This window comes from Physeter macrocephalus, unplaced genomic scaffold (assembly GCF_002837175.3).
Source record: "Physeter macrocephalus isolate SW-GA unplaced genomic scaffold, ASM283717v5 random_1594, whole genome shotgun sequence".
Classification (NCBI taxonomy): domain Eukaryota; kingdom Metazoa; phylum Chordata; class Mammalia; order Artiodactyla; family Physeteridae; genus Physeter; species Physeter macrocephalus.
In genome coordinates, this window is record NW_021146510.1 from 1 (window position 1) to 25,000 (window position 25,000).

Sequence of the window (25,000 nt, forward strand, 5' to 3'; positions counted from 1 at the left end):
GTTGGGGGGGTAGGAGTGTGACCATCACAATTTGTGGGAATAAGGGTGGAAAAAAAGAAACCAGCCAGATAATTTGGAAAGGTGATGAGGCGGCAGGTCCTTTTTAAAAAGCTCTAGATAAGGAATCTTCAGTCTCTATAGGAGTGGGAATTACTGAGTTCATTTGCTGTAACCTTGGTTGACTTTATCTCTTTTGCTATGAAAAGGAGCCAGAAGATGCCAATTTCTCTCTTGTCCAGTTTATCTTGCTCAAAAGGGCTTGAGTTTCCAACAATTTCTGTTAAGACTTTCTGGTTGCCTAGTAATCATTTCCAGATACCTCAATATTTGTTAACATTGGCTGGTTTAGTCATGCACTTGGCCCAAAACAAGAGGGTACTGTGTTCCTTTTTCCCTCCAGAGGGGTGATTTTATTTTGCATAATTTTTTTGCTGTATTGCCTAAACATATAATTGCTTGTAAATCTTTGTAACGCCCAGCGTAGGGCCTGACCTGCCTCATAATTGTCACTTAGTAAGTGCTAAGCTAAATAAAGTTAACTGTTCCAGTTAGATCAAGGAGATATATATGTATTACCTCCAGGTGATAGGTGTGGCGGGTGGAGAAGTGCTGGGGACCTGTCCTCTCAGGATGGGGGAGTGGGGAACAGAAAGGAGGATGTCCAGCCTGCTTATGTTTTGCCCTTGACTTTGCTCATGGGCTGACATAGTAACATTTTAACTACCTCTCAGCATGGCCAGGGAGGAACCTTACCCAGGAGTAAGGGTAGAGTCCACTCCTTGGCTCCTGCTCCCCTCCTGGCCCAGGTGTCATGGCCTGGGCCCAGGTAGGAAGAGACTTTTCACAGCTTGGTGTCTCGTCCTCCAGAGCACCAAGGGTAGGGAGCCAGCATGTGCGCCCAAGGACGGGAAGAGCCTCTTCAGCGGGCTGGCCACTGGGGAGTCCAGCTGGTCACAGCACCGCCAGCGGCGCCTGCAGGACCATGGCAAGGAACGGAAGGAGCTCTTCTCCATGACTTTGCAGGTACGGCTTGGCCTTGGCATCTCACGACCGCCTGCAGGGACACCACGCGGCTACATGGTGGAGGGCCATGGAAAATGGGGGGGGCAGTGTAGGGCCTGTTCTTACCTCTCTTGATTTCTTCTGCTGTGTAGAGTGTGGTTTTGCCTAACTGGGTTTAATTGCTTGCACTTTGGTTGTTTTGTTTCAAAACCACCTGGCTCTCCAGTGATCCCTCCTTCCCGATGGAGTGTTTCCCTAAACAGGGGCCAGAAAATGCTGGCCTCTGAAAATGTTCCCAGAAGATGAGCTCTGTGAATAATTGCTTTGGGACCCCTTGCATGCTCTGTCCTTCCGTTAGGTAAACTGGGCATGTTAGCGTGTCACGGGCCCTCAGAGTCAGTGGGAGAGAGACCTGTTTCCCTTGGTTTAACCCAGAATCTCCCAGACTTGCTCAATCATAGGATCACTTTCTCCTGCACTCCATGCTGGAGCCGCTGCCCGGAGAGCCACGTGTCCACACAGCGTCGTGCTGCGGCCCAGGGCCCTTGCCACGCGAGCTCAGGGACTCCTCTCACTAGTGAATATGGGTTGGGGTCTGCTCTTCCTGGTGGTATAAGCTGCTTCTGTTTTGGTCAAATACTCTGGATTGAAGGCAAAAGGGATTCACTGCCTAAGTCACCTTGTTGACCATTTATCTCCTAATTGAGGCTACTTGCCTGTTTTAAAGGCATTTTTTGGCGGTAGCAGCCCTGTGCTTGTTCTGGTTCGATAGCGTAGACCCTTACGGCTCGGATCTCAAATCCTTCTGTGCTGTAGGATTAGAGGCGCACCCGAGCTCAGCCACTCCCGTAAGGTACCTCTCTGAGCTTGGAGTTCTCTGTTTCTCTGTTTATTCCATCCCATCCCATCCCATCCCATCCCATCCCATCCCATCCCATCCCATCCCATTTTTGCTGTAGAACTGCTCTTTCTGGGACCCCAAGGAGTGCTTAGAGGAGCCTCAGGAACCACGCGGGTGGTAGGGAGTGCTCTGGCTGGTGCCCTCTGGCCTGGGTTATGTCTGGGTGAGCAGATAGTAATCGTGATGGCCAACACTTGCTGTCCCAGGGAGGCAGAGACGGGCGGCTGCCGCCCTCCCGGGTGGCAGGGTGTGTGGGGTGCCATTTGGTGCCCCGCTTGGCTCTGGCTCTGCTGCTGTGCTCAGGTCTATCTCTGTGCCTGGCCCGTCGCCCCGGTCTCTGAATACCCCTCTCCCAGGAGGAGGTGCTGGTTGGCATGGCAGCGCACTGGCGAGGGGCCACGCTTGCCTCTGACTGACCCGGCTCCACATCTGCATCCTACCCCGGGCCAGCTCTTGATCTTAGGCAAGTTATTTAACTTCTGCTTTCAGTCTTACTTTCCAGAGCTGTAAAGTGGGGTTAATAATAGGATCAGAAATGGTTGGGGGGAGCATTAAATGAGACAATCAGTCATATTCACGTGGTGCCTGGAATGCAGTAGGCACTCACTCACTAACTGATTCTTGTTATCATTGGCCTGGTCTGTCAAGGTGGTGCGTGTCCCGAGTCTCGTCAGCTGTGGCCGGGAGCCTGTGGCCCACACTCCACAGGGCCTGTGAGAGGAGCAGGGCCTCTAGGAAGGGGCCGCCAGCAGAGCAGGATCTTGTAGTTCAGAGCTCTTTCTTCTAGACCCCGAGACCACCAGGATCCTCCCCCGAGGGCTGTGGCCTGTGTCCCAGACATCTCGCAGTGTGTCCCCAGACGTGGGGAATGGCTGGGCCCAGTGCAGACCCCTCACAGCTGACTTGTGCCCCCTTTGCTTGGTGCAGTGTGCAGAGAAGAAGCCTGAAGCTGGTGGCCCGGAGGCAGAGCCCTGCCCGGAGCTCCACGTGGAGGTGCTGGAGACCCTGACACGGGCTCCTGCTGCAGGCCCTGAGGGTGGGGGGGTCCGCCCCGAGCAGCCGTTCATCGTGCTGGGGCAGGAGGAGTACGGAGAGCACCACTCCTCCATCATGCACTGCAGGTGGGTGTTGGGCCGGCCGGCCGGGGCCAGGGCCCTCTGGGGGAAAGGCTGATGGCGTGGGGTTTGGGCTCCCCGGGAAGCCTCGGTTTTCAGGCTGTGCGTGTGAAGGTGTGGCAAGCAGGATGATGAGAGGTAACAGAGATGCGGAGGGTGGGATGGCCCCGAGGGACCGGGGTCACCCCTGAACCGTCAGAGGAGGGCTGGACAGCTGCCGTTGAGGTCCTGGCGAGAGCTGCGATTGGCCGGGTCAGCCTCTCCACTCCTGCTTCTGGGGTGCAACGCCCAGAGGGTAGGTGATCCCTTGCTCTGATGGACGTGATGGGCTTCGGAGCCGTGATGCAGGAGGCTCTCAGTCTCTAGAGACCACGAGTGCCGAGGGCGGGGCTGTGTGCATCTTGCCCACAGGGCTCAGCACATAATATTGAATAAATGCTTTGTAAGTAGTTCTCAGACAGAAGACGAATGAATATTTCTAGAAGTAGTTCACGCCCGTCCTTGGAGTGTGGGCATTTGACTCTCAGCAGGGGAGTCAGAAAAGCAATCCTCTGGGTGTGCTGAAGAGGACGGCGGGCGGACTAAGGCAAGGGTGCTAACAGCGTCCCCCTTTCTCTCATCTTAGAGTGGACTGCTCGGGGAGGAGGGTCGCCAGCTTAGACGTAGATGGGGTCATCAAAGTGTGGTCCTTCAACCCCATCATGCAGACCAAGGCATCCTCCATTTCCAAGTCGCCGCTGCTCTCTTTAGAGTGGGCCACCAAGCGGGACAGGCTGGTGAGTGGTCTTGCTTGTTGCTGGACCCGTGGTCTAAGTGAAGAACTCTCCAGGGCTCTCCCCAGTGGCTCCAGCACCACAGGCCTGGTTGGGGCCTCCAAGACGAGCCCCTCCCTTCTCTCTCTCACTGGGAAGTCAGGGACCATACATCCAGGACTGTCCCAGCAGGCTCCTATCTGGAGGTTGCTGGATTAACAGGAATTGGAATTAGGCCGCAGTGGGACCCTGTCCGATGGCAGAGGCCTTCTTCCTGTGTGCAGTGGTCTGGCTGGCTTTTCGTCTCCCCGCAGAGAGACCGGCTCCCTCCCTGTTCTCCCCCGCCAGCTCCTGCCATCCCTGCACGTCTCCAGCTGCTCCTCCTCCTGCCGAGACCCCTCCCCGCGCCGGCCGGAGGGGGTGTGTCCTATTCTGGGGTTCCCACAGTGGTGTTAGCACAGTGCGCTCTTTCCTGCTGGACTTTAATATTTGACATAGAATTTGTAGTTAAGGAGATAAAGTTGATTTACAGTGTTTTTTTTTTTTTCTTCACCGTATTCCATTTTGGAGGGGATCATACGCAGCAGCCCAAGGAGCAGGCCTTGGTTTTTAATGATTTCTGACAACTGCAGGAATTATCCTTATGGCACTAGGATCTCGGGGCTTGCACTGTACCAGTGTCAGTTTGCTAGGTGAATGCTGAGGCCATATTCTAGGGAATATTCCTGGGGGACACCCTCAGATCTGCTTCTGGTGCTTTCTTCTGGCGGTCCTCGTTATTGTCTTTGACGTTTTCACCAAATAAATCACAAGGATAGCCTCCTCTGTTTTTTCTGGAGGCCTTTGTAGGCCCAGAGCCAGAGCTGTCCCCAGGACACACAAATGGGGCTGTCCCCCAGCCCAGTGACCAGCTGGGGCCGCTGCCCAGGGAGGTGGTGGTGGATGAGGAGCCAGAGGGCAGGACTGGGACAGCTGGGATTTAAACTGGAAGACGCGGGGTGGGGGGTGGGGTGGGGTGGGCAGAGCGTCTCATTTCCAGCCCGACCCGAGGTAGCAATAGAGCGTCTGTTCCACACATTCCTTTTGTGGTTTTGCTTCTGTTCGAGGTCACCTGTGACGTCTTTAAGTTTTAAATGCGGTCCTTTGTAGCCGGGTTTTTCCCCTGAACTAGCTGGAGAAGTGGAGGCAGGCCTCACCCCACAGCCTGGCCCACTGCACAGGGGTGGGCCTGGCCCCCCAGTGGGCCTCCCTGAGCGGGCCTGACCCAGAGCCGTCCTTCGCTTCTCCCGCCCCTTCTCCTTCCAGCTCCTGCTGGGCAGCGGTGTGGGGACGGTGCGCCTCTATGACACGGAAGCCAAGAAGAACCTCTGTGAGATCAGCATCAACGATGATATGCCCAGGTGCGCTGGAGGCCGCTCCCTCAACTGCTGTGCTCGGCGGGCCCACCTTGGCCTTGGCCGAGCCTCCGAGCCCCGCTCCCCCTCCCTCTGTGGACGGGCGGAGCACTGACCCGGCCCCACGTGTGTTGCAGGATCCTGTCTCTCGCGTGTAGCCCCAGCGGGGCCTCTTTCGTCTGTTCAGCCGCAGCTCCGAGCCTTGCTGCCCAGGTGGACTTGTCCGCGCCAGACATCGGCAGCAAGGGCACCAACCAGGTTCCTGGCAAGCTGCTGCTGTGGGACACGAAAACCATGAAGCAGCAGGTGCGGGCCTGCCCCGTGGTCTCCCTGGGGCTGGTCACACTCGCGGGCAGGCGCACAGCCTGTGCCGCCCTCTGTTTCTGAGGTCTCTTCCCTCTTTGCTTTGGGCTCGTCAACATTTTGATTTGTGAGGAGGTTTCAACATTTAAGTGTTGAAAAGTACTAATACTCCAGTGGGGCAGATTGCCAGCAACTGGAGTCGTCCAGCATCGTGCCACAAATTTAGGATTCACACACAGCCTCTTATCGGGCCCTTTTGGCTTATTTAAAGTTTTTTAATTTCATTTTTTAAACTATTTAAAGTATTTTTTCTTTTATCGGAGCAGTTTTAGGCTCACAGTAGAATTGAGAGGACGTTTCAGAGATTCCCCATATACCCCCTGCCCACACACGCACAGCCTCTCCTGCTGTCAGCATCCCGCACCAGAGGGGCACATTTGTTATAGCTGACGCACCTACACCGACCATCATAATCACCCAAAGTCCATGGTTATATCAGGGTTCAGTCTTAGCGTTGTACGTTCTAAGGGTTGGGGCAGATGTGTGATGACACGCCCCCACCATTATAGTGTCACAGAGGGTATTTCCACTGCCCTAAAGTTGCACTGTGCTCCATGTGCTCTTCTCCCCGCCCCCAGCCCCTGGCAACCGTGGATCTTTACACTGTCTCCATAGTTTTGCTTTTTCCAGAATATCATATGGTTGGAATCAGACAGCCTTTTCAGATTGGCCTCTCTCACTTAGTGTTACGCATTCAGGTGGTTTATTTTTCAGGAGACAACTGGAGTCCCCTTCTGCCTCCCTCTTAACTTACAATCGCATAAAAATTGCAGCAGCAGCTAGGAGCAGTGAGGACACATGCGTATTCTTAAGAAATGACAGTCTTGAGAGAGCTTGCTCACAGGGCCTGTGGCTCACCTTCCCCAGGAGCAGAGGATGCCTTCCCACCCAGGACAGTAGCAGATGCTTACAGCTCTGACCCTGAATCCTGAGAGCTTCAGTGCTGTTTACACTCACCTGTTTAAAAGGCAGTGGTGTTTCTTGGGATACTCAGTTTCGGTCAGGCCCTTACGTGCAGCAGCTTGTTTCCTGCTGGTACCGGACACTTGAAGTGTCCCTGTCTTGTTGGTGGCTGTGTCCCGAGTGTTCCGTTTGTGCCTTTCTGCGCCTTCCTGTTCCCAGCTGGAAGCCTCGCAGGTGTCTCCTGCCAGTCAGGGCCACCCTGCCACGTCAGTTCTTGCTGTCCCTCGTCCTGGCAGATGCGTCCCACTGAGAAACCAGGTGCCTTTCTGGAGCCAGCCTTCTCCCTCACCGTGAAGTCAGTCCAGGAGCAGACATTGTCAGTTCCACCTCCAAAACCTGTTTGCAGTCTGAACACTTCTCTCCATTTCCGGGGACACGCCCGCTAGCGCCCCTCAGCTGGACAGCTGCTGGACAGCTGCTGGACAGCGCCCCCCACGGCGCCCGCCTGCCACACTGCGCCTGGGGGATGGGCAGACACGGAGGCACGTTCCCGCTCCTTCCCGCTCCTCCAGGTTTCCCATCCTCACTCCCTGGAGCCCTGCCTGGTCTGGCCCTCCCTGCTGCTCCAGCCTCCTGGTGCTGCCTGTCCTCCTCATCCTGCAGCCACACGCCCTTCCTGCATGCTGTCCCCTCTCGAGAGCGTTCCTACCCCACTCCATCCGGCTGACATCTGTCCTCAAGCATCTCGTAGATGCTCCGCTTTATACCCACCCAGTCTGATTCGGTCCTTTTTAATCTTGTTAGTTTGTGCTAAGAACTTGTGATTTGTGATTTTATGTTCACTTGTTATTTTTCGATTTTTCATTAAATATTGAATACATAGAAGAGAATATTGAAATCATAGGTGTACAGAATAGCGAGAAGAACCATAAAATGAGCACCTACCTACCATCACGGTTTAAAAGTGGAACATTACCGACACTCTTTATGCCCTGGCGTGCCCTTCCTCAGTCTTGGTCCCCTTCCCCCTTTCAAACAGAACCTGTCTTGAAATTTGGTTTATTTCCGTCGTACATTTTAAAATTTAGTTTGTCCTTTTTCTAGCTCCAGTTCTCCCTGGATCCGGAGCCCATTGCCATCAACTGCACAGCCTTCAATCACAATGGGAACCTGTTGGTCACGGGGGCAGCTGATGGCGTCATCCGGCTGTTCGGTAGGCAAGCGTGCTCACGGCCATCCTGGTCCCCTCCTCAAATGCCCCAGGGAAGAGAGTTGGATTTTTGCCAGCTGGACTAGAGGCTATTGCAAAACCCCAGTTCAAGATGCATGCAATAGCACTTAACTTTGGTCAGTCTGCTGTTTTCAGGACCCCCTAATTACCTTGCACGTGGTCCGTGTCCATGGGCACGGGAGGGGTGGAGCTTAGCAGTCCTCCAGTCCTGAGCTGTTGGATCTGAGTCCTCATGGCCCGAGTGAGATCCAAGAGGATACGAGAGAGTAATGCCGCCCTGTCCTCTTGGTGTGACCACTTCATTGTCCCCGTGAGAGCGGTAGAACGGTGTGCGTCAGTCATTGGCATGCTGTTTAAAGCTCCTCACGCCAGGCCTGTTCCAGGAGACCAGAGTCAGAGGGTCTGGGGAGGCCCTGGGGACTGTATCTTTAACCGATCTCTAGGGCTCCCTGGTGGGAAGTTACAGCTCCCTCCCAGGAAGGACTTCTGTGTCGTCCTAGACTTACGGGCTCCCCAGATGAGCTCAGGCTCCACCCAGGGATTCCTGAACCTGACTTTTGACCCAGTGAAAGAAGCTTCCGTTTAGGATTGGTTAGCAGAAGACTAGGCGCAGTGGAGGAGAGAACTGGTAAAATGAAGCACCCAGTGCCCACTCTTCACCAGGGGTCAGCTCTGTGACTCCTGTCGGGTCTGGGAGCCCCTCTGCCACCCACGGAGCAGAGGGAGGGTGAGAGGTACCTCCTGCTGTGGGCAGATGTCTCCCCAGGGCCTGGGCGGGAATCCTAGTGGCGTCTCATTGCCTCAGATATGCAGCAGCACGAGTGCGCTATGAGCTGGAAGGCCCACTGCGGGGAGGTCTGCTCTGTGGAGTTCAGCTACGATGAGAACACCGTGTACAGCATTGGCGAGGACGGGAAGGTAGGTGGGAATGGGATTTGGGTCAGGAACCTCCCTTCCTCTGGCTTAGGCATCTGAGATTCTAGAGAGCGCCAGAACAGCATGGCGGCTGGGTTCCAATCCCGACCGTACTTTTTACGGTCTGTGACCTTGGGCCTCTGCCTCAGTTTTGTCATCTGTAAAACAGAGATGAAAATAGTAACCAGTCTCACAGGGTCTTTGTGAGTTTTAAATGAGTTCAGTGGGAGTTGACTGTTCTTATGAAAGGGGAAGACCTACATCCTTCCTCCTGGTTGTAGCAAAAAAGACTCATCTCACTGACCCACCTGACTCAGTGAGCTCCCAGGGGTGCCAGGATGTACTTCAGTGAGCTTGGTCATTGGGTGGTCACAGCATGGATATGTAGAGCTTGCTGGGGCTGGGGGCTGCAGACAGTTTCGCCCAAACAGAGTCAAGAAATGTAAAAAGGAAGCTGGGGAAAAAAGTAAAAATAAGTGCCCCCTTTAGATTCTCTCTGGAAGGATTCATTAGGATCCTTGGAAAGGGAGCTGGGGCAGGCAGAGCTGGGAGAAAGACTAGCTTTTCATGGGTACCCTCCTGTACTTTTTGGATTGTATACTATCCACCTGTATTATCCAATGAAGACAGTAATTACGAAATGAATTCTTCATTTGAAAACTATGAGAAGGGATTTTTTTTTTTTTTTTTTTGCGGTACGCGGGGCTCTCACCGTTGTGGCCTCTCCCGCTGCGGAGCACAGGCTCCGGTCGCGCAGGCTCAGCGGCCATGGCTCACGGGCCCAGCCACTCCGCGGCACGTGGGATCCTCCCGGACTGGGCATGAACCCATGTCCCCTGCATCGGCAGGCGGACCCTCAACCACTGTGCCACCAGGGAAGCCCGAGAAGGGATTTTTAAATCCAAGCTCTACTTCCTACTTATTTGAGTAGGATTCTCACTTAAGCGGTGGTCACACCCAGGTAGCCTGTCCCTTGGGTGGGCTAAAAGGCTGTTTGCACTAAGAACGTGAAGCTCAGCTTATACCTCATTGTTTGTGTTGCATTGATTGCACTGCTGAGAAACTGGAAGTGCATTTGGAACTTGTCCTGTTTTTAAGAAAAATCTAGTTGGGTTCTAACCCTGACAGTAATATTAATAATGAAAACAACAACAGCAGTAATAATAACAATCACTGGAGCGTTGCCCTTGCTTGAGAGATGGGAATCCAGGCGAAGGTTGTTGCCTGCCTTTTCCCTTTCCTGGAGTCAGGCCAGAGAGAAACTTCAGGCTTTGACATGAAGTGGCTGACTCTTTCTAGATTTTCTTCCCTTAAGAAAATGCTTAAATTGTGTTGGGAAGAGTCGGGACTGGGTGGTCATCTCACTACCTTTCCTGGGGCCTGCGGACCCACCTCCTCTTTCCTGGGGCCCGTCCTCTCTCCTCCCCCCGGACCTGGGCTCTGTTGCCGGCCCACTGAGAGTGCCGTGCTTGTGCTTTGCGGTTGCAGTTCATCCAGTGGAACATCCACAAGAGCGGCCTGAAGGTGTCCGAGTACAGCCTCCCCGCTGACGCCACGGGCCCCTTCGTGCTGTCGGGTTACAGCGGCTACAAGCAGGTCCAGGTCCCCCGGGGCCGACTCTTTGCTTTTGACTCAGAGGGGAATTACATGCTGACGTGCTCTGCCACAGGGGGCGTCATCTATAAGGTACCTGGCGGGTGGTGGCAGGGAGGTTCCTCCTTGGAGGTCTGGGCCCGGTTGAGTTCGAGCCTCTGTCCCTGTCTCTGTCCCAATCTCTGTCCCTCCCCGATGGCCGTGGAGAAGCCTTTGACCCGGGATGGAGAGCGCCTGGGCCTCCCGGCTGCAGGCCGGCTCGAGGGAGCAGGCGGGAGTGGGCATGAGGGTGGCATGTCCGTCCTCTCTGCTCACCTGTCACTGTCCTTGGATGAAACTCTGTCCCTTTTCTGCCTCCCTCCTTGGGAATAATACCAACTATAGAAAACCTCAAGAGCTAGGGAGAAGGGCTGTAGGTCGGTTTGGGGGGACATACCCCTAACAGGAGGGTGCCTAGGTGGTCTGTTCCAGGTACTGTAATCTGGTGTAGGTTTATTGTTTATGGGAGGTCCTGTGGGTCAAGGACGTTACAATCCATGGCTGGGACAGAAATCCGGGGGGTGTGATTTGTCACACGGGATGTAAGCTGTCCACTCAGTTTATCTGCTTAATTCTCACGTCACAGCCTCTCTGGTTCATGTACTTTTTCTTGGATGTATGATTGAACGAAATTATAAATCTCTCCTATTTTACGAGCGCTACCAAATAGACTAGGGATGAGCATTTGTGTCGTGGCCTAAGCACACGGTCTGGTTCCGCGTTGCCATGTGGGTTCACTCCTGAGCCGCGGTGCTAGCTCTCTGCCTGGCGGTGTTTCGTCTCCAGGTGGAGTCACGGAGTGGGATGCTCTTTCTCTGGGGCTCCCCGAGCTCGCCTCGCGTGGCTCACAGCCAGCGGGCAGCCAGTGCTCTGGACGGCAGCTGCCTGCGGGCATGTCCTTGGCCCTGGGCAGCGTACACAGGAGACGGAGAGTGTGGCCCCGCTCTCCTGGGGCTCACGCTCACGTGAGAACGAGACGCGAGCACCAGCAGTGACGACAGTACAGAGCTGAGGGCCCCCAGGGGAGGAAGCCGGGTGGGGGCCGAGTCCTCAGGGAGGACTGGGCAGGGGGGCTGTCTGTGGATTTGAGGCCTTTGGAGGAGGAGGAGGAGTTGGGAGCATGTGGAGGAAGGCGGGCTTTGGGGCTCCACAGGGCAGAGGGGAGCAAGGGCACACGGTGGGGCGAGGGGGAGGGGGGCTGCTGAAGTGGGAAGTAAGGAGGCTTCTGGACGGTTGACCTTGAGTGTGGCCCCGGGAAGCCTGGGTTTACTGTCACCCAGGCTCCTCTTTTCCGCAGATGGTGATGGTTTGGGTGGCTCTTGCCCTCTCCTTAAAAATTAGTTCCACACTTTATTTTTACTTATTTATTTAAATATATGCATTTAAAAATCTTTTAAAAGTTTTATTGAGGTACAGTTGGCAAAAATTGTATATATTTAAGGTGTACAGTGTGATGGTTTCATATAAAGCTCCATAATTTCTTGTAATTGCTATCAGGAGATATTGTAAAAAGTTTTCTGTTTACAAGCCTAATTTTATTATTTAGATTTAGTTGAGTTTCAGGTGGGCTCTCCTTTGCTCTCTGTATGATTGTGTGTTGTGTGTGTATGTGTGTATATTATTTTATTTCTGATCGTGCGGGCTTTATCATTTGTCCTGATCAGTTCATATGGTTTGCAGTCAGACTTTCTCTATAACCAATTAATGGGTTGAAAGATTTTCCTCTGTCATTTAAAAAATGTCAAAAATGGGGTCTAATTACTTAAGGAATATAATGACCTTCAGGCCCCATTTTTTACGATCTATAAACAATTCATGATTGTTAAAGATGTTTTCTCCGTGAAGGCTGAATACTTCCTCTCTCTTGCTCATGGATGTTACGCGTAGCTGGATTGATAGTCTGCTCCTGGTTTCCCTTCCTTATTACCTCTGACCCCTCACGCCTGTGCACATGAGTCCCGGACGGCAGGTGCTGGCGGCACAGAGGAGAGCCGTGTTTGTGCCCTGACCCAGGGCCTCCGGTGACAGCACTGCTCTCTGGGTGTGTGCCGGCCGCACGGCAGGGAATCACCAAGACCCTGCCCTCCTGCCCTCCTGCCGCTGGTGTTCCCTGGGGGAAGCAAATGTAAAACAGAGAGGCAGATACATGACATGAGGCTGGGAGCGGTAGATGGTGCTGGAAGAGAACACCAGGCACGAGCCGGAGACATGGCTCACAGCGGGTTAAAGGTGGCAGGGAAAATTGTGTCTTTCAGAGCATATTAGGGACTTATTTTCCACTTCAGCTGAAGGAGTAACTGTAGTCGGGAAAGTGAAGATATTTCCTGGTCCAAGCAACGAACCTGAGACTTTCTGGAAAGGGGGACCTGTGTGTCTGGGCATGTCCTCAGCTTGGGGTGGCAGCCCCCAGGCTCGAGGCAGCTTGGTCACCGAAAGTGGATAAAGTGGATGTGTTTGTGAGCAGTGCCTGATGATGAACCTCGTCTCTCCTGTCCCCTTGCAGCTGGGCGGGGAGGAGAAGGTTCTGGAGAGCTGTTTGAGCCTGGGCGGCCACCGCGCCCCTGTGGTCACCGTGGACTGGAGCACAGCCGTGGACTGCGGGACCTGCCTCACTGCCTCCATGGACGGCAAGATCAAGCTGACCACCCTCCTGGCCCATAAAGTCTGATGGGGCCCGCCCCAAGGGCCACCCACGGAAGCAGTATTATCCTGGGAGGCAGGCAGAGACGGCTCAGGAAGACAGGGCGCTCCCCTTCCGGCTCCCTGCCAGGGTGGGGAGTCTTCAGGGAGAGACTGCCCAGGGGGCTCAGGCACTGTCCAGCCGCCTGACGAGAACAGGAGCCATGTAGAACCGTGGCACGTGTTCCCCAGACATCGGCATGCCGGCCTCTGCCAGGAGCAGGCTCCAGATGGTGGGAGGAAAGCTCAGGAAGCAGGAGAAACATTGTGATGGCTGCTGTTGGCCTAGAAGAGATTGAAAGTATTTTGTATATATTCGCTCAGTTTTCTTTTTTAAAAAAAGAATGCTCTTGTGGTCACCTGGTGTCTCTTTCTGGAACGTACGCGTGCGGCAGAGCATCTCCCTTCACCCTTTGCCCTGGCGATGGTCACTGTGAGCTTCGGCCCTGCGCCCCAGCTCTTACCTCACCAGCCATGGGGCTGACCTTTATTGGAGCTTTGCTTGTTGGCTTTGCCACGGAAGTAGGATGTCCTCTCTCTACTGCTCTGTTGGCTAACCAAGGTTTGTGCCGTTCCCATTTCTTTGGGCTCATGTCAAGGAGGCCATGGTGTCTTCTTTTTCCTGAGAGTTGGCAGCTTTTGTTAGGACAAGTGCAGGGTCTGAGGCATCTGCCCCTCTCCATCTGGGTGGCTGTGGTTTCCCAGGACCTGTCATTGTGGTCCCTCCCATTCTTTCAACTTCACTTCCCTAAGTTTGAACAAAGCCGGCCACCAGCGCCCTCTGCTGGTGAGTGACCAGAGGACAGGAGCAAGTCGGCCAGGTGCCGGCCTGGAACCTAGGGTTCATGCCATCCGCGTGTGTCCACAGCCTGGTCCTTTGCTCCCTGGCTGGGGTGGGACTTTGAAGAGGCGGATGCCCTCACAGGGTGGAGAGGAACAAGAAAATGACTCCTTTCTCCCGCTTGCACTTCCACCTGAGGTGGTGGGATTTCAGGCCTGGACCTCGGGCTCTGACACTTGACAGGGGCAGTTTGTCACCAAGCTGCTCAGGATAGTTGTTGCAGAGGCTCCAGTCCAGATCCGGGGTGCAGGTCTGGTGTGGGAGTGCTCCCAGTTACCTACTTTTGGAAAATCATGAAGAGATTGGTACTAAAGCTTTGGCTCTGATCTGCTGGGAGTTGGGAGGAAAGCAGGGAGGTGTTTATGTGGCTCAGTTATGAGATAACACCAGAGACTTAGTGATAAGTAGTTACTTACACATTGTTACCCATTTCCACCTCGTAATCCTCCTTCAAATGAACAAACTCAAGACTTTTCCATTTATAATTTTTCCCATCTTCTTCATTGAAGCAGCAACCTTATTAATCTCTCCCGGTGATTCTGTAGGACATTTAAAAAGCGGTCATGTGTTTCATTTGAGTGAGAATTCATTGTTTAGCTTTTCCTCTCTCCATCTCGAAGTTTCTGTCTTATTGCCCATTCTCTCCTCTCAATAAGGTCCCCACGGTTTGCTGAAATGTCTTTAAGGTTTGTAGAAAACACTTGAAGAGCTCTCTCTTCTCTCATTTCCTTTATGCTCTGGTTTGGATACCTGTCTCCCTCTTGTTTTGAGCTTGGCTCATAGCTGATGTGACTGAGGCTCCACCAGAAGGGATTGAGGTGGGGCTTCCACATCACTTTGAAGCTGCCTAAAAACACAAAACCAAAACACCATTAACCTCTGACCTTTTGAAATTAGCAAGTACGATATGTGCAGTGGGCCACCCTGTCCCCTCCTGGCCTATCACTCTCTGACCTCCACCCCATCCTGAGTGCTTGTCAGCATGCATTCATCCTGGTGTTCCTCCCTGTCCCACCTCCTCGCCCCTCCAAGATGAGCTCTCATCCTCCAATAACGTATGTCAAAACTTAAATTCAGGGACTCCCCTGGTGGAGCAGTGGTTAAGAATCTGCCTGCCATTGCTGGGGACACCGGTTCGAGCCCTTGTCTTGACCTCCAGGAAGATCCCACATGCCGCGGAGCAACTAAGCCCGTGCGCCACAACTACTGAGCCTGCGCTCTAGAGCCTGCGAGCCACAACTACGGAAGCCCGCGCACCTACAGCCCGTGCTCTGCAACAGGAGAAGCCACCGCAATGAGAAGCCCGCGCACCGCAACGAAGAGTGGCCCCGGCTCGCTGCAACTAGAGAAAGCCCACGCGCAGCAACGAAGACCCAACGCAGCCAAAAAAAAAAAAAAAAAAAAAAAATTCACCTCTCCTTCACAATACCTGCTTGACATCTACCCGAGAATGCCAGCAAGACTCCTCCACTAGCTTGGGCAAGGGCAACTAGATGAAAATCACCAAGCCAGTCCAGCCTCAGGCCCCCAAGGCCGCACGCCCTGCGCAGGTGTAGCCCTGGCTCTGGGCTGGGCTGCACGAGAACAGGCAGGTGCATTCCCCTGGTCCTTGGGGCCTGTCTGCACTTGCCTGCTTCTGCTCCAAGACCTCAGACTCCCTGAATTCAGCATTCAAAATGCTTCAGGAGCTGATTCCCACCCATTCAAATCCCACAGCTGGGCTTTCTCATCCCTATTTGGCCTTTCACACAGAAAGTTTTTTATGCAGATGGGTTTCCTGCTCCTCTGACCCCCTTTTTTGGCTGGCTATGGGAGAAGGTTTTTGAGAAAAAGGTGGAGGGAGTGGTTCTCATAATGGCAAGTGTTCTCTGTTCCTTTATTAAAACAAAATGATGCACCTCCACCCATTAGACTTGGGTTTGTCCTGGCTCACAGACTGTGGGAGCGGAGGACCCTAGAGGTCAGTGATTTTGGAACCTTTAGGGAATCAGAGGAGAAGCCAGTCCTGCCTGGAAGGGTTGGCCTCCTGAAGAGGCTGGAGGCAGAGCCCAGGTTCAACCCGCAGCTAAATTACCCCAATGCACAGCAGGTTGGTTTTGTGACTTGAAATCATTGATTTACTCCTTAAGCCTTGATTGATTTAAACTTTCCTGGACCAGCCTACTTCCCTAGGATTGAGGATTAGTATGGGGGTGAAAGTGCTTTGCAGAAACCAAAGGCACACACAGTTGGAAGTGAGAACTCTTGGCTCTGGATTCTCCAAACTCTGGATCACACTCCCCTATCCTGCACCTGTAGCATATGGAGAGTAATTATTCTATTATTAGCTGATTTGTTGTAAGTCACATTTCAAATGGCTGTCATGATAATTTTGCATTTTGGGGGTAGATGGTTGGTTCTGATCATCCTTTTGCCTCAAAATGTGGTAGAAGTTTCACCTTCTGCACTTGTGCTTGTGTTTTTAGTGATGTGTGCCACCTGGGTTGTTGTTGTTGTTTTTTGTCTGTCTTTTAAGCTACTTCAAGCTGTGTGATTTTAAGTTAAACTAGATGCTAACTCCACGTGTAAACTACAGTGCTCAGCATCAGGCTGAAAACAAAGCAGTGAGGACATCTGGGCAGCCTTGTGGAGCAGCCCTGTTTACAGAGAGAACACCTCTGACCAATTTGAAATGTAAACAGAATCTTTAATTTCCCTTCCTGCACCCGGGGGGGCTCCCTTGCACCCCCCTTGCCTGGGAGTGCATGCCTCCAGCAGAGAGCACCCCGCCTCTGCCCTTCCCCAGCAGAGCTTTCAAAAATGCAGATCCCCCTCCTCCCCTCCCCCTAATTTCTGGTGGCGGGGGAGGGCTGGGAATTGACACTTTAACAGAGTCTACCCACCAAGCCTCAAATGGAGCCACGTTTGAGGACTGTTAAAGAAAAAATATTGTTAAAAATTATTTATGACACTTGTTAAAGACAAGTAAGGCAAACTTTATTCGAGGGGGCTACTCAGTAGGGTTTTGCAGTGGGGGCGAAGTTGGGCTCAACTCCCAATACAAGGAAAAGTGGCAGGGTGGGGGGTCGGTGGATGGATGATTATTAACAGGAAACATCAGGGGTAAGAGGGGATTCTGGCTAAATTGACCTAACAGGATTCTTGCTGAGGGCGGCCGGGTGATTAGACACCACCTGGAAGATGGTGGCGGGTGAGGATCGGATGCGGGGGATGGGTGGACTTTGGTTAAATCAACTTAGCAGTATTCTTGCTAAAAATGGACAATTTGGAGATGCACACGGAAGTCCAAAAGGCAGGGCCTAGCTGAGAAGAGTTCAGAGGAGCCCCACCTGGATGTGGTCAAGGAGAGACTGTCAGGACCCGGGACAGCGGGGCCGGCGTCTCCCATCACCTGGGGAGTCAGGGCTCCACCGCCGAGGGCGCAGACAACGCGATCTGCCGGCAGGTGGCGCACCCGGGCCTCCGCGTCCGCGGGCGACCGGAAGCCGGAAGTGCGGGGACGCGGCCGAGCCGGGGGGCAGGCCACGGTGCGCGCGGGGTCGGGGCCCGGCCGGCCGGGCTCCGAGCTCCCTATAGTACCGCCCAGAATCAGACTCCCGGACCCGCCCCGGAAGCCGAGAAGGGGGCGCGGGCCCGGAGGCAGGAACCCCTGCTGGAAGAGCGCCGGGGACGCGGGCGGCGCTGTTGCCGGTGAGGCCCCGCGTGGTTGTCGCGCTTCCCCCCTCGCCCTCCTCCTGCAGGTCGGCACCGGTCTGGTCGCGCCAGGACGGCGCGGGGTCCCCGAGCTCTGGGCTGGGCACGCGCCCGCGGGGCCGCGCCGGGGCGTCCCAGGCCCTCACCCACCCCCAGCCGGCGGAGTCTGGAGGACCCGGGTGCGTGTCCCGGCCGGCCATTTCAAACTTTTTTGTGACTTTGTGCATGCTGCTCGGTCTCTGTTCCTCATCTGTAAAATAGGCTTCAGAATATCTACCTCACGGTCAAATCAATGTATGCACCGACCGCCGCGCTGTGTTTGTCCCGGGCGGTTAGCGGTGCTCGTTAGATGTGGGAATGAGTATTAGCACCGCTTGAATTTAGGCAGAAGGCGCCCGCAGCTGCCTTCAGGGTTAACTGCTAAGTGGAGGGTGGAGCCCAGCACCCTTTGAGTCACAGGGTCGGGGCTGAGCTTTAGGAGGAGGGGCTGAGGTGGAATCTAGTGCGGGTGGGGAGAGGCCCTGTAAGATGAGACACTCCCCCCAGCCCGGCGCCCCAGCTTCTGGATTCCTGACCCTACTGCTGGCTGAAATCTGACCGGTCAGAAGTATCTTTGGTGTAAGGCAGTGGGTGTTGGCCGGTGAAACCTCATTGTGAATCAAAATGGCCTTGGAATTTCTTATAACCGCTCCCAGAAGAGGGAATGAGAAGTCTGTGGTTGGGAGAAACAGGGGAGAGATCTTTGAGAGGTGTCATAAGGGTGGGATAGTCTGGGCACCCTGGGGACCGTGAGCCTCTGGGGTGGAGAGGCGCAGGGGCACCTCCCTCCCTCTTTCCTCCTGGGAGGGTGTTCAGCCCACTCCTCCCGTGTGGAATGGCTCAGTGCAGAGGCTCCTGGAGGCGTTGGGCCTGGCTGCCGGTGGGGACCCTGGGCCCTGCGTGGAGGGCTGCTTCTCCCTGAGCCCCTCGCCTGCCCCTTCATGCCCTGTGAACGGCACATCTGCGTCTCCTGGGCCCTGCCCTGACCAGTAATTTCGGCTGATGCCTGGGAGTATTCTCACTTATTAGAATTCACTGGTCTTTGTTCTTCTTTGTAGGAATTAAAGCTGGACTCCCATTCAGGACAAACAGACCTATAATACCTGGTGTGATGAGAGAGTGGGATTTGCTGTCCTGAAGTCATTAAGCTTGGGCCCTGGTTCCTCTTCATGAGAGACTAGGGAGATGGAAGACTTAAAATCTGAGAATAAAAAAAGGGTGCTTCCCGCATGGATGACAGCCCAGGTGGCTGAAAAGAGGACGGTGCAGGTGAAGACCCCCAAGAGGAGAACAGCCACGGTGCCAGTGGCTGCAGCAAGGTGGGGCAGCTTCTGGTCCTCCTGGGGAATTAGGACAGGGGGAGGGATTTGGGGCATCACAGTTGCCGGGGCCCAGTCTTCCCGTGTAGGCAGAACAGTGAGGTGGGGTGTTTCAGTCCACAGACCTCTCATCAGCTCTTGGGGGGTGCACAGGAAGTGAGCTGTGCCCTCCCAGACTGGCACCGGCTTCTGCCTCTATTGGTGAATCTCCACTGCCAGACCCTCACTCGTCAGCTCCTGGATAGCGGCTCCCCCTCTCAGGTCACACACACCAGCCAAGCTCTCAGACGCCAGCTGTCCAACTTGCCAGTCTCTTCTCTTGCCACAGAAATTGTGACCATCCACTGGGCAAGATGAGTGACGAGGTGGTCCAGTCTTCCTGTGGGTAGATCTTCAGGGACAGGCAGACAAGCTGCAGGTTGCTGTGCCGGCCTGAGATCAGAGGCTGTGGGGTGGGTTAGTTGAATGGTGGTAATGGCGGGGGTTTCTGGGCTGCCAGGGAGGGGATGCCCCTGCCCTCTGCCCTCGTGGGGTCCCAGGCGCTCACTGTCTCTCTCTGCCCTTCCCTTCCTAAGTTTTCGTCATTGGCCAGCCGTGATTTCTGGTCTGTGCCGCCCTCCATTACTGTGTTCATGCACTGCGGTGGGAGGGGGGTGGGTTGTGTCTTGGCTTGTTCGATCTGCTCGCATCCACCGCGTGTGTGAGTTTGACTCCCAGAAGCCGGCCGTTGCGCCTGTTTCCAGACCCTCAGGGGAGCTGGTGGAGGCTGGGAAGCCCCACACTGTTGCCCCGAGAACCCCCTGTGCCAGTCACTGGTTACAAGGATGCAGAAGCCACGGCGGTGCCCTGGGGAAGCTGCTGTGCTCACCCCTGGCGGGCAGGCCCTGAGACGCAGCTCTTGCTCTCGTTCTCTGCCCCTGGTGATTCCGTGCCATCTCTAGCTTTGTGCTTTTCTTTCAGACTTCCTGTCATGAGGACTGTGTACTGCATGAATGAAGCTGAAATTGTAGACGTTGCTCTGGGGATCCTGATTGAGGTAAAGTCAGCTGTGTCTTTTCTTATGACCAGAAACTCTTGGTGGGCAGAAACTAGACCAGGGCCTGGTTCATGCTAATAAAAGAGGCGCCCTGCCTGCTGGGGTGGCCAGGAGCCCGTTCATCCGCAGCCCGCTCCCTGATAGGCGGGCACCCGCTTGGGTCTGGAGACCTAGGAGGGCGCAGCTGTGCGAGGGAGGGCAGCCCTCTCTGTTTGGGTGACTCTGTGCTGGTGGCGTGTGGACGGGACAAAAGTCGTTAACTGCTCGTGTTCTCTGGAGGGTCTCAGTCGGGCGAGGTGATTTCTGAGCACCCTGCGGAGCGCCACGCCGCTGAGTGTCTTGGCTTCCGGAAGCGAATGATAAGTGTCCCACTTTAGAGTTGTATAGTACTTGATAGTTGCTCAGGGACTTTTATATATTCCTATCGCATTTATTCCTTGCAATAACCTGCTGATAGATATTATTATTCGTTCCAATAAGTGATTTGGTGCCAGTAAGGGAGAGGCTAAGACCCACACTCGGGGTTCGTATCCTGTGCTCCTTGCATTCTGTCACCCTGCCTTTCCACGTACATTTATTCTAGTTTTCTTTCCTGTGGCGCTATTCCTCAGGCCCCTGCTGCTGCTCTCCCAAGCTGGTCTCTTACTTCTGCGCCGTCTGAGAGGGGGTGGTGGGGAGGGGAGGAGTCGGGTGAAGGGAGGGAGGGGCCCCCTGTGATTTGGGGGCAGGGCCTGGCTCGTCCCGTGCCGGATTCACAGTTGCTTCTGGGCATGTTCTGCGTCACTGACAGATATACCAGCACGTTGGGGAAGTAAAACCGCGTTTGTTTTGCCTGCCATTGCTTCTACTCAGCAGGACCGAAAACAGGAAGAGCCGTTGGAGCAGCTGCCTCTGGCAGGCGCTGGTAAGCCGGGGCAGTCCCCGGCCAGCTCAGCGCCGCCGTCCCCGAGTCCCCGCGGGAGCAGAAGTGAGGACAGCGAGGACGAGGTCTGGGGGGAAGACGGCCCTCGCCCGGGGCCTGCGGGCTCTGACTCGGCCTGCGCCAGAGGCCTCGAGGAGGACCGGGATGCGCTAAAATACGTCCGAGAGATATTTTTCAGCTGAGGGACAGACTTCCAGGGCTTTTTGCCCAGAGTGGCTGAAGGAAGCTGGGTTTCCCTCCTGGCCAGGGCGCTGCCCTCAGACTGTCACGGCTTCTGCTCGCAGCTTTGCGGCTCTCGGGCGGCGAGGGATCAGAATGGGCTCCCGTTAGAAACCCTCCCTGCGCTGTGCTCTCTCCTCGCTCAGAGGGTCTGGGGTCCCCGCGGCCTGTTGTATTCAGTTACCTGGTTCCAGGGAGATGAGGTTGTGCTGATCAACTTGCTGGAACCAAAGAGTCAATAATGTTTAGAGAAAAACAAGTATGGCTGCTAAGTACACTGGAATTCCTACTGTTTGGGCTCCCTAAGGAGGAAGCCTATTTTAAAAATAGCTTCCATCGCGAGGCAGTCGATCAGTCTGTGAGCCCTTGCTCGTCCAGCCCTGAACCAGACATCCTGCCACAGTGCTGGGCTCCGTCTAGGAGCCTGAGGCTCGGCGTACAGATTGGGAAGCCTCCTGACCAGTCAGGCCTCCTCCCCACCCCGAGCTGTCACCTTTCTTCCACGGGGTGACCTCGGCCTTGGTCCCTGGACAGTCGGAAAGCAAGAGTGGGACAGGAACCCAAAGGAGACACCAAGGACAAGACATCACACTAGAGTCTGTGTTTCTGCTTCTGTATTCAGTGTGGCTTTTGACAGGCATAGGATGAGGCAATCACGTGCTGTACAGGTTTTCAAGATATAGGTGCTGAAAAATACACAAAGTTCCCCAGTGCTGAGTTGTGCTTGTATCCTTTCTGGGCCCGGGGTGAGAGGTGAGGGGATGCAGCATTCCCGTGGATGTGGAACCGTTCAGTCCTGTTCACCTTCCTTCTGACCAGGGACCCAGTGTCTTCTGCTCCTGAACTCCCAGGTCACGTGCTGGGAGTGATCTGCCCGCTGACCCCTGCTCTGTCGGGCTTCAGGTCTGGGAGCCTTTTCAGGGGAACCTTCAAAGCCACCAAGGCTGCTCTTTGTGTCCATGTGTTCTGTCTTCGGTGAATCCCTCAGATTATTCCTGGTCCTTTGGGAGCGTTGTCAGAGGTGAGGGGCTCATTGCGTTCTACCCGCCTTGGATGGAGATGGGGAGCTTGCCAGGCAGGGCCCCCAGGGACCCTGAGGTGTTTCTTCATAAACCCTCACTGGGTTCCAGTCTGGCATTTGGCAACTTGTCCTGGAAATCTGGCCCCATGACAGGAAGCCTTATCTCCCCATTGTTCTGAGGATAAAGTAAGAATGGCTTGCTCAGATCAGTTAGTTAAAGCAGGAATTCTTGTGACAATGAGCTGTGTGGTTTTAGGGTGTCCTTGGGAACCTTACAAGTCCCAGAGGACACACACCCTACACTAAAAAGCCGAGGGAGCCCTGGCCGACCTTGCTGCCTCTTGTCCTTGACGTCGGGTGCCCTACCCCCTCCGCGGTGGGTCCTGTCTGCTATATCTTGAGATCAGCATTAGCTATGAAACAGGACGGCTGAGAAGACACAGCAGCCCGTGAATTCTCTGGCACCTTATCTGAGCATAGTTCAAACAGAACCCTTGCAATCACGTAAGCCTTTAGGCAGAGCTAGCAGCTCTCAAGTTCTTGTCATTTGCCCTCTGAGGGAACACGACTGTGGCCATAAGCAAGAGAATGAGTAAGCCCTGGGCAACACCCAGAGCTAGAAACCCAGGCCCCAGGAGGGAGAGCCGGAGCCACTTCCATGTGTAGGTGAGGAAGAGGCCCAGGCCGCTGGCCAGCAGCATGGAGGACGTGGCCAGGAAGCCCACGGCCAGCTGCCACTCTCCCTCGTTACTGTTGCACCAGGCCAGGAGAAGAGGGAGGGGGACGAAGAGGGTGAGGACCAGGGCCCCGTACACGCCCAGCCTGGCCAGGGCCAGGCCAACTCGAGGCACCCCCAGGGCCTCCAGCTCAGGGAACTGGTGACACTGTAGGGCTCCAGTGCCCTCGTTCCAAAGACAGAAGTTGTAGAAGCCAATTCTGAGGTTGGGCAAGTCGATAAGGTTGCCGGCCTTCCAGAGGAGAGCAAAGAACAGCAGGAAGATCACTGCGGCTGTGAGTGCCATGATTCCCAGGAATAGCAGTCGGTTACTCTGCCTTGACCTTAGGACGGGCATCTTCTCCTGCGCTTTGCAGGGTGCCTTCCTGGGTACCTGCAGGAAGTCACGCCGTGAGTGTCCAGTTCTCCCTGTCTCCCTCCCAGTTTCTTCTCAAGCTCATGCTCTCCCTTCTGGAATTCCATAAAAACCTGTGGCAAACTCCCTTCAAGACAGCCAAACCAAAACCAAGACATCTGGGGTAATCTCCCGGCAGGCTCCAGGGGCTAAGTCCTCAGCTGCCTCTCTGGGCTGAGATCAGGAGGAAGGGCCCTCCTGGCAGCTTTGAGGACGGGAAAGATCGTAACTGTGAATGCCCTTTGGCCTGAGACTTCGCTGAATCTGATTTTTCCTTAGGATTAATATCTAAAACTGCAATCACTGGGTCAAGGGTAGCAATATTTTTTAGTGATTTTACTGCATTTTGCCAAATTGATCTACAGGAAACTTGCCTTCTCTAGTCCCTCCATAGTATGTAGTATCAATATATATAGGATGTACCTTCCTCATCTTTTTGAAAAATCTTTTCACTAAGTTTTTAATCAGAAGGACTTCTCCAAATTGGCCTCTCAAACAGCAGTCTGCATACTGTGCCTTTATTTGTAAATTTGCCAGTATGGAACAAAACAGCCATTTCCATCCTGAAGTGCCTAGGAGCACAGGGCCAGACACAGAGTGGTGTCCGGCAGTGCACCCGGCCAGGGCTGCCTGTGGCGTGGGCGTTGCAAGGAGTGGTGGCCAGTGGTGGCCTTGGAGAGAGGCCCAGAGGCAGCCCTGGAGATGAGATTCTGGAGGGACCCCTTGAGAGGCGCAGCCCCTCACCTTTCCCAGAGCTGGCTGGAGGGTCTGCCTGACCACTCCCACACTTGTCCTGCGCCTGGAAAAACAAAGCGTGGTGAGACGGGGCAGGATGTGGAATAGACTGAGGGGGAGGGCGGCGTCCGTCCGTGCAGGCTGCTACAGCAAATTACCGTGGACTGGGTGGCTTGTCAACAACAGAGATTTCTTTCTCTCAGTTCTGGCGGCAAGTCTGAAATCAAGGCATTGGCTGATTCGGGGTGTGGTAAGGGCTCAACTTTTTGCTGTGTCCTCACATGGTGGAAGGGACCAGGAACTCTCTGGGGCCTCTTTTTTAAGGGCACCGATCCCATTCTAATCACCTCCCAAAGGACCCACTTACAAATACTGTCTCGTTGGGGGTTAGGTTTCAACATAACGAATTTTGGGGGGACACAGACATTCAGTCTGCAGTAGGTGGCTGATGAGAATAAAGATTTATCAGTGACTCCTTTGGCAGAGACAGAAAGATTTATCAGGTGTAAAAAGGGTGTGTTTAGTCCACGGTATTAGATTGGTACGGTAAGAAGTTTTAACCAGTGCAGCCCATGGGATGGGAAAAATTCCCAACAGGAACATAGTTTGCACGGTTTTACATATTAATAAATGTTTGTAAAAGCCTGTATTTCCAGTTTTAATGGATTTCGGTATTTCGGGGCGTAGGATGGATTTCCAGGACTGGAATCCGGATTTACACCATTGTGCAGGGGGAAATAAGATTTGACTTGCCCCCACGGTCCAGGTTGGGAGTTGGGGAGCCTTTGTGTAAATGCTCCCTCTTATTTCTCCTATTTCAAGCCTGTTACACTTGGGCTAAAAAAAAAATTATTATTATTATTAAGCTTAATGCAAAAAGATTCCTGGGGCTTCTCAGAGGAGACTGCCTGAGCCACATCACGCAGCAGCTTCCCAGGCACCCAGGGCCTTTGTTTCTGACTTCCTCTTCTCTCTCTCTCTCTCTCTCTCTCTCTCTCTCTCTCTCTCTCTCTGTTTTCAACAGAGAGTGAGACAAAATAAATTGGAGCTAGGAAGCCCATGAGCAGGCGTGTGGAGAAGGTGGTAGTCCCTGATTTACTTTCTCTCACCCCTTTATGCACATAGAATTCAGTCCCAACTCCTATGCCTGGTACGTGA

General features: G+C 54.2%; 3 protein-coding genes across 5 annotated transcripts; 2 read left to right on the forward strand and 1 right to left on the reverse strand.

Moving 5' to 3' along the window:
- The first annotated feature begins 6 nt into the window (after positions 1 to 6).
- Positions 7 to 13,246, forward strand: LOC102982231 (WD repeat-containing protein 91). Of its 2 annotated transcripts, XM_028486726.2 has the most exons (9): positions 7 to 1,023; positions 2,831 to 3,024; positions 3,644 to 3,794; positions 5,076 to 5,170; positions 5,302 to 5,470; positions 7,535 to 7,643; positions 8,467 to 8,579; positions 10,065 to 10,262; positions 12,712 to 13,246. In XM_028486726.2, the coding sequence occupies exons 1-9, from the start codon at positions 733 to 735 to the stop codon at positions 12,874 to 12,876; spliced, it is 1,485 nt and encodes a 494-aa protein (XP_028342527.1). In that variant the 5' UTR covers positions 7 to 732; the 3' UTR covers positions 12,877 to 13,246. The 2 variants fall into 2 exon arrangements, with proteins under 2 accessions (XP_028342527.1, XP_028342528.1); XM_028486727.2 differs by lacking the exon at positions 10,065 to 10,262.
- Positions 13,247 to 16,653: 3,407 nt separating this feature from the next.
- LOC102981770 (cell cycle regulator of non-homologous end joining) lies at positions 16,654 to 22,153 on the forward strand. 2 transcript variants are annotated; one of them, XM_028486730.2, is made up of 4 exons: positions 16,660 to 17,418; positions 18,519 to 18,779; positions 19,740 to 19,815; positions 20,671 to 22,153. In XM_028486730.2, exons 2-4 carry the CDS (start codon positions 18,646 to 18,648, stop codon positions 20,917 to 20,919), a joined length of 459 nt encoding a protein of 152 aa, XP_028342531.1. In that variant the 5' UTR covers positions 16,660 to 17,418; positions 18,519 to 18,645; the 3' UTR covers positions 20,920 to 22,153. The 2 variants fall into 2 exon arrangements, with proteins under 2 accessions (XP_028342530.1, XP_028342531.1); XM_028486729.2 differs by having other exon boundaries at positions 16,654 to 18,779.
- A 100-nt stretch (positions 22,154 to 22,253) lies between these two features.
- On the reverse strand, positions 22,254 to 24,812 carry TMEM140 (transmembrane protein 140). Its single transcript, XM_028486728.2, has 2 exons — positions 23,852 to 24,812; positions 22,254 to 23,086 (listed from the first exon to the last, which is right to left on the reverse strand). Exon 2 carries the CDS (start codon positions 23,048 to 23,050, stop codon positions 22,490 to 22,492), a length of 561 nt encoding a protein of 186 aa, XP_028342529.1. The 5' UTR covers positions 23,051 to 23,086; positions 23,852 to 24,812; the 3' UTR covers positions 22,254 to 22,489.
- Positions 24,813 to 25,000: the final 188 nt, after the last annotated feature.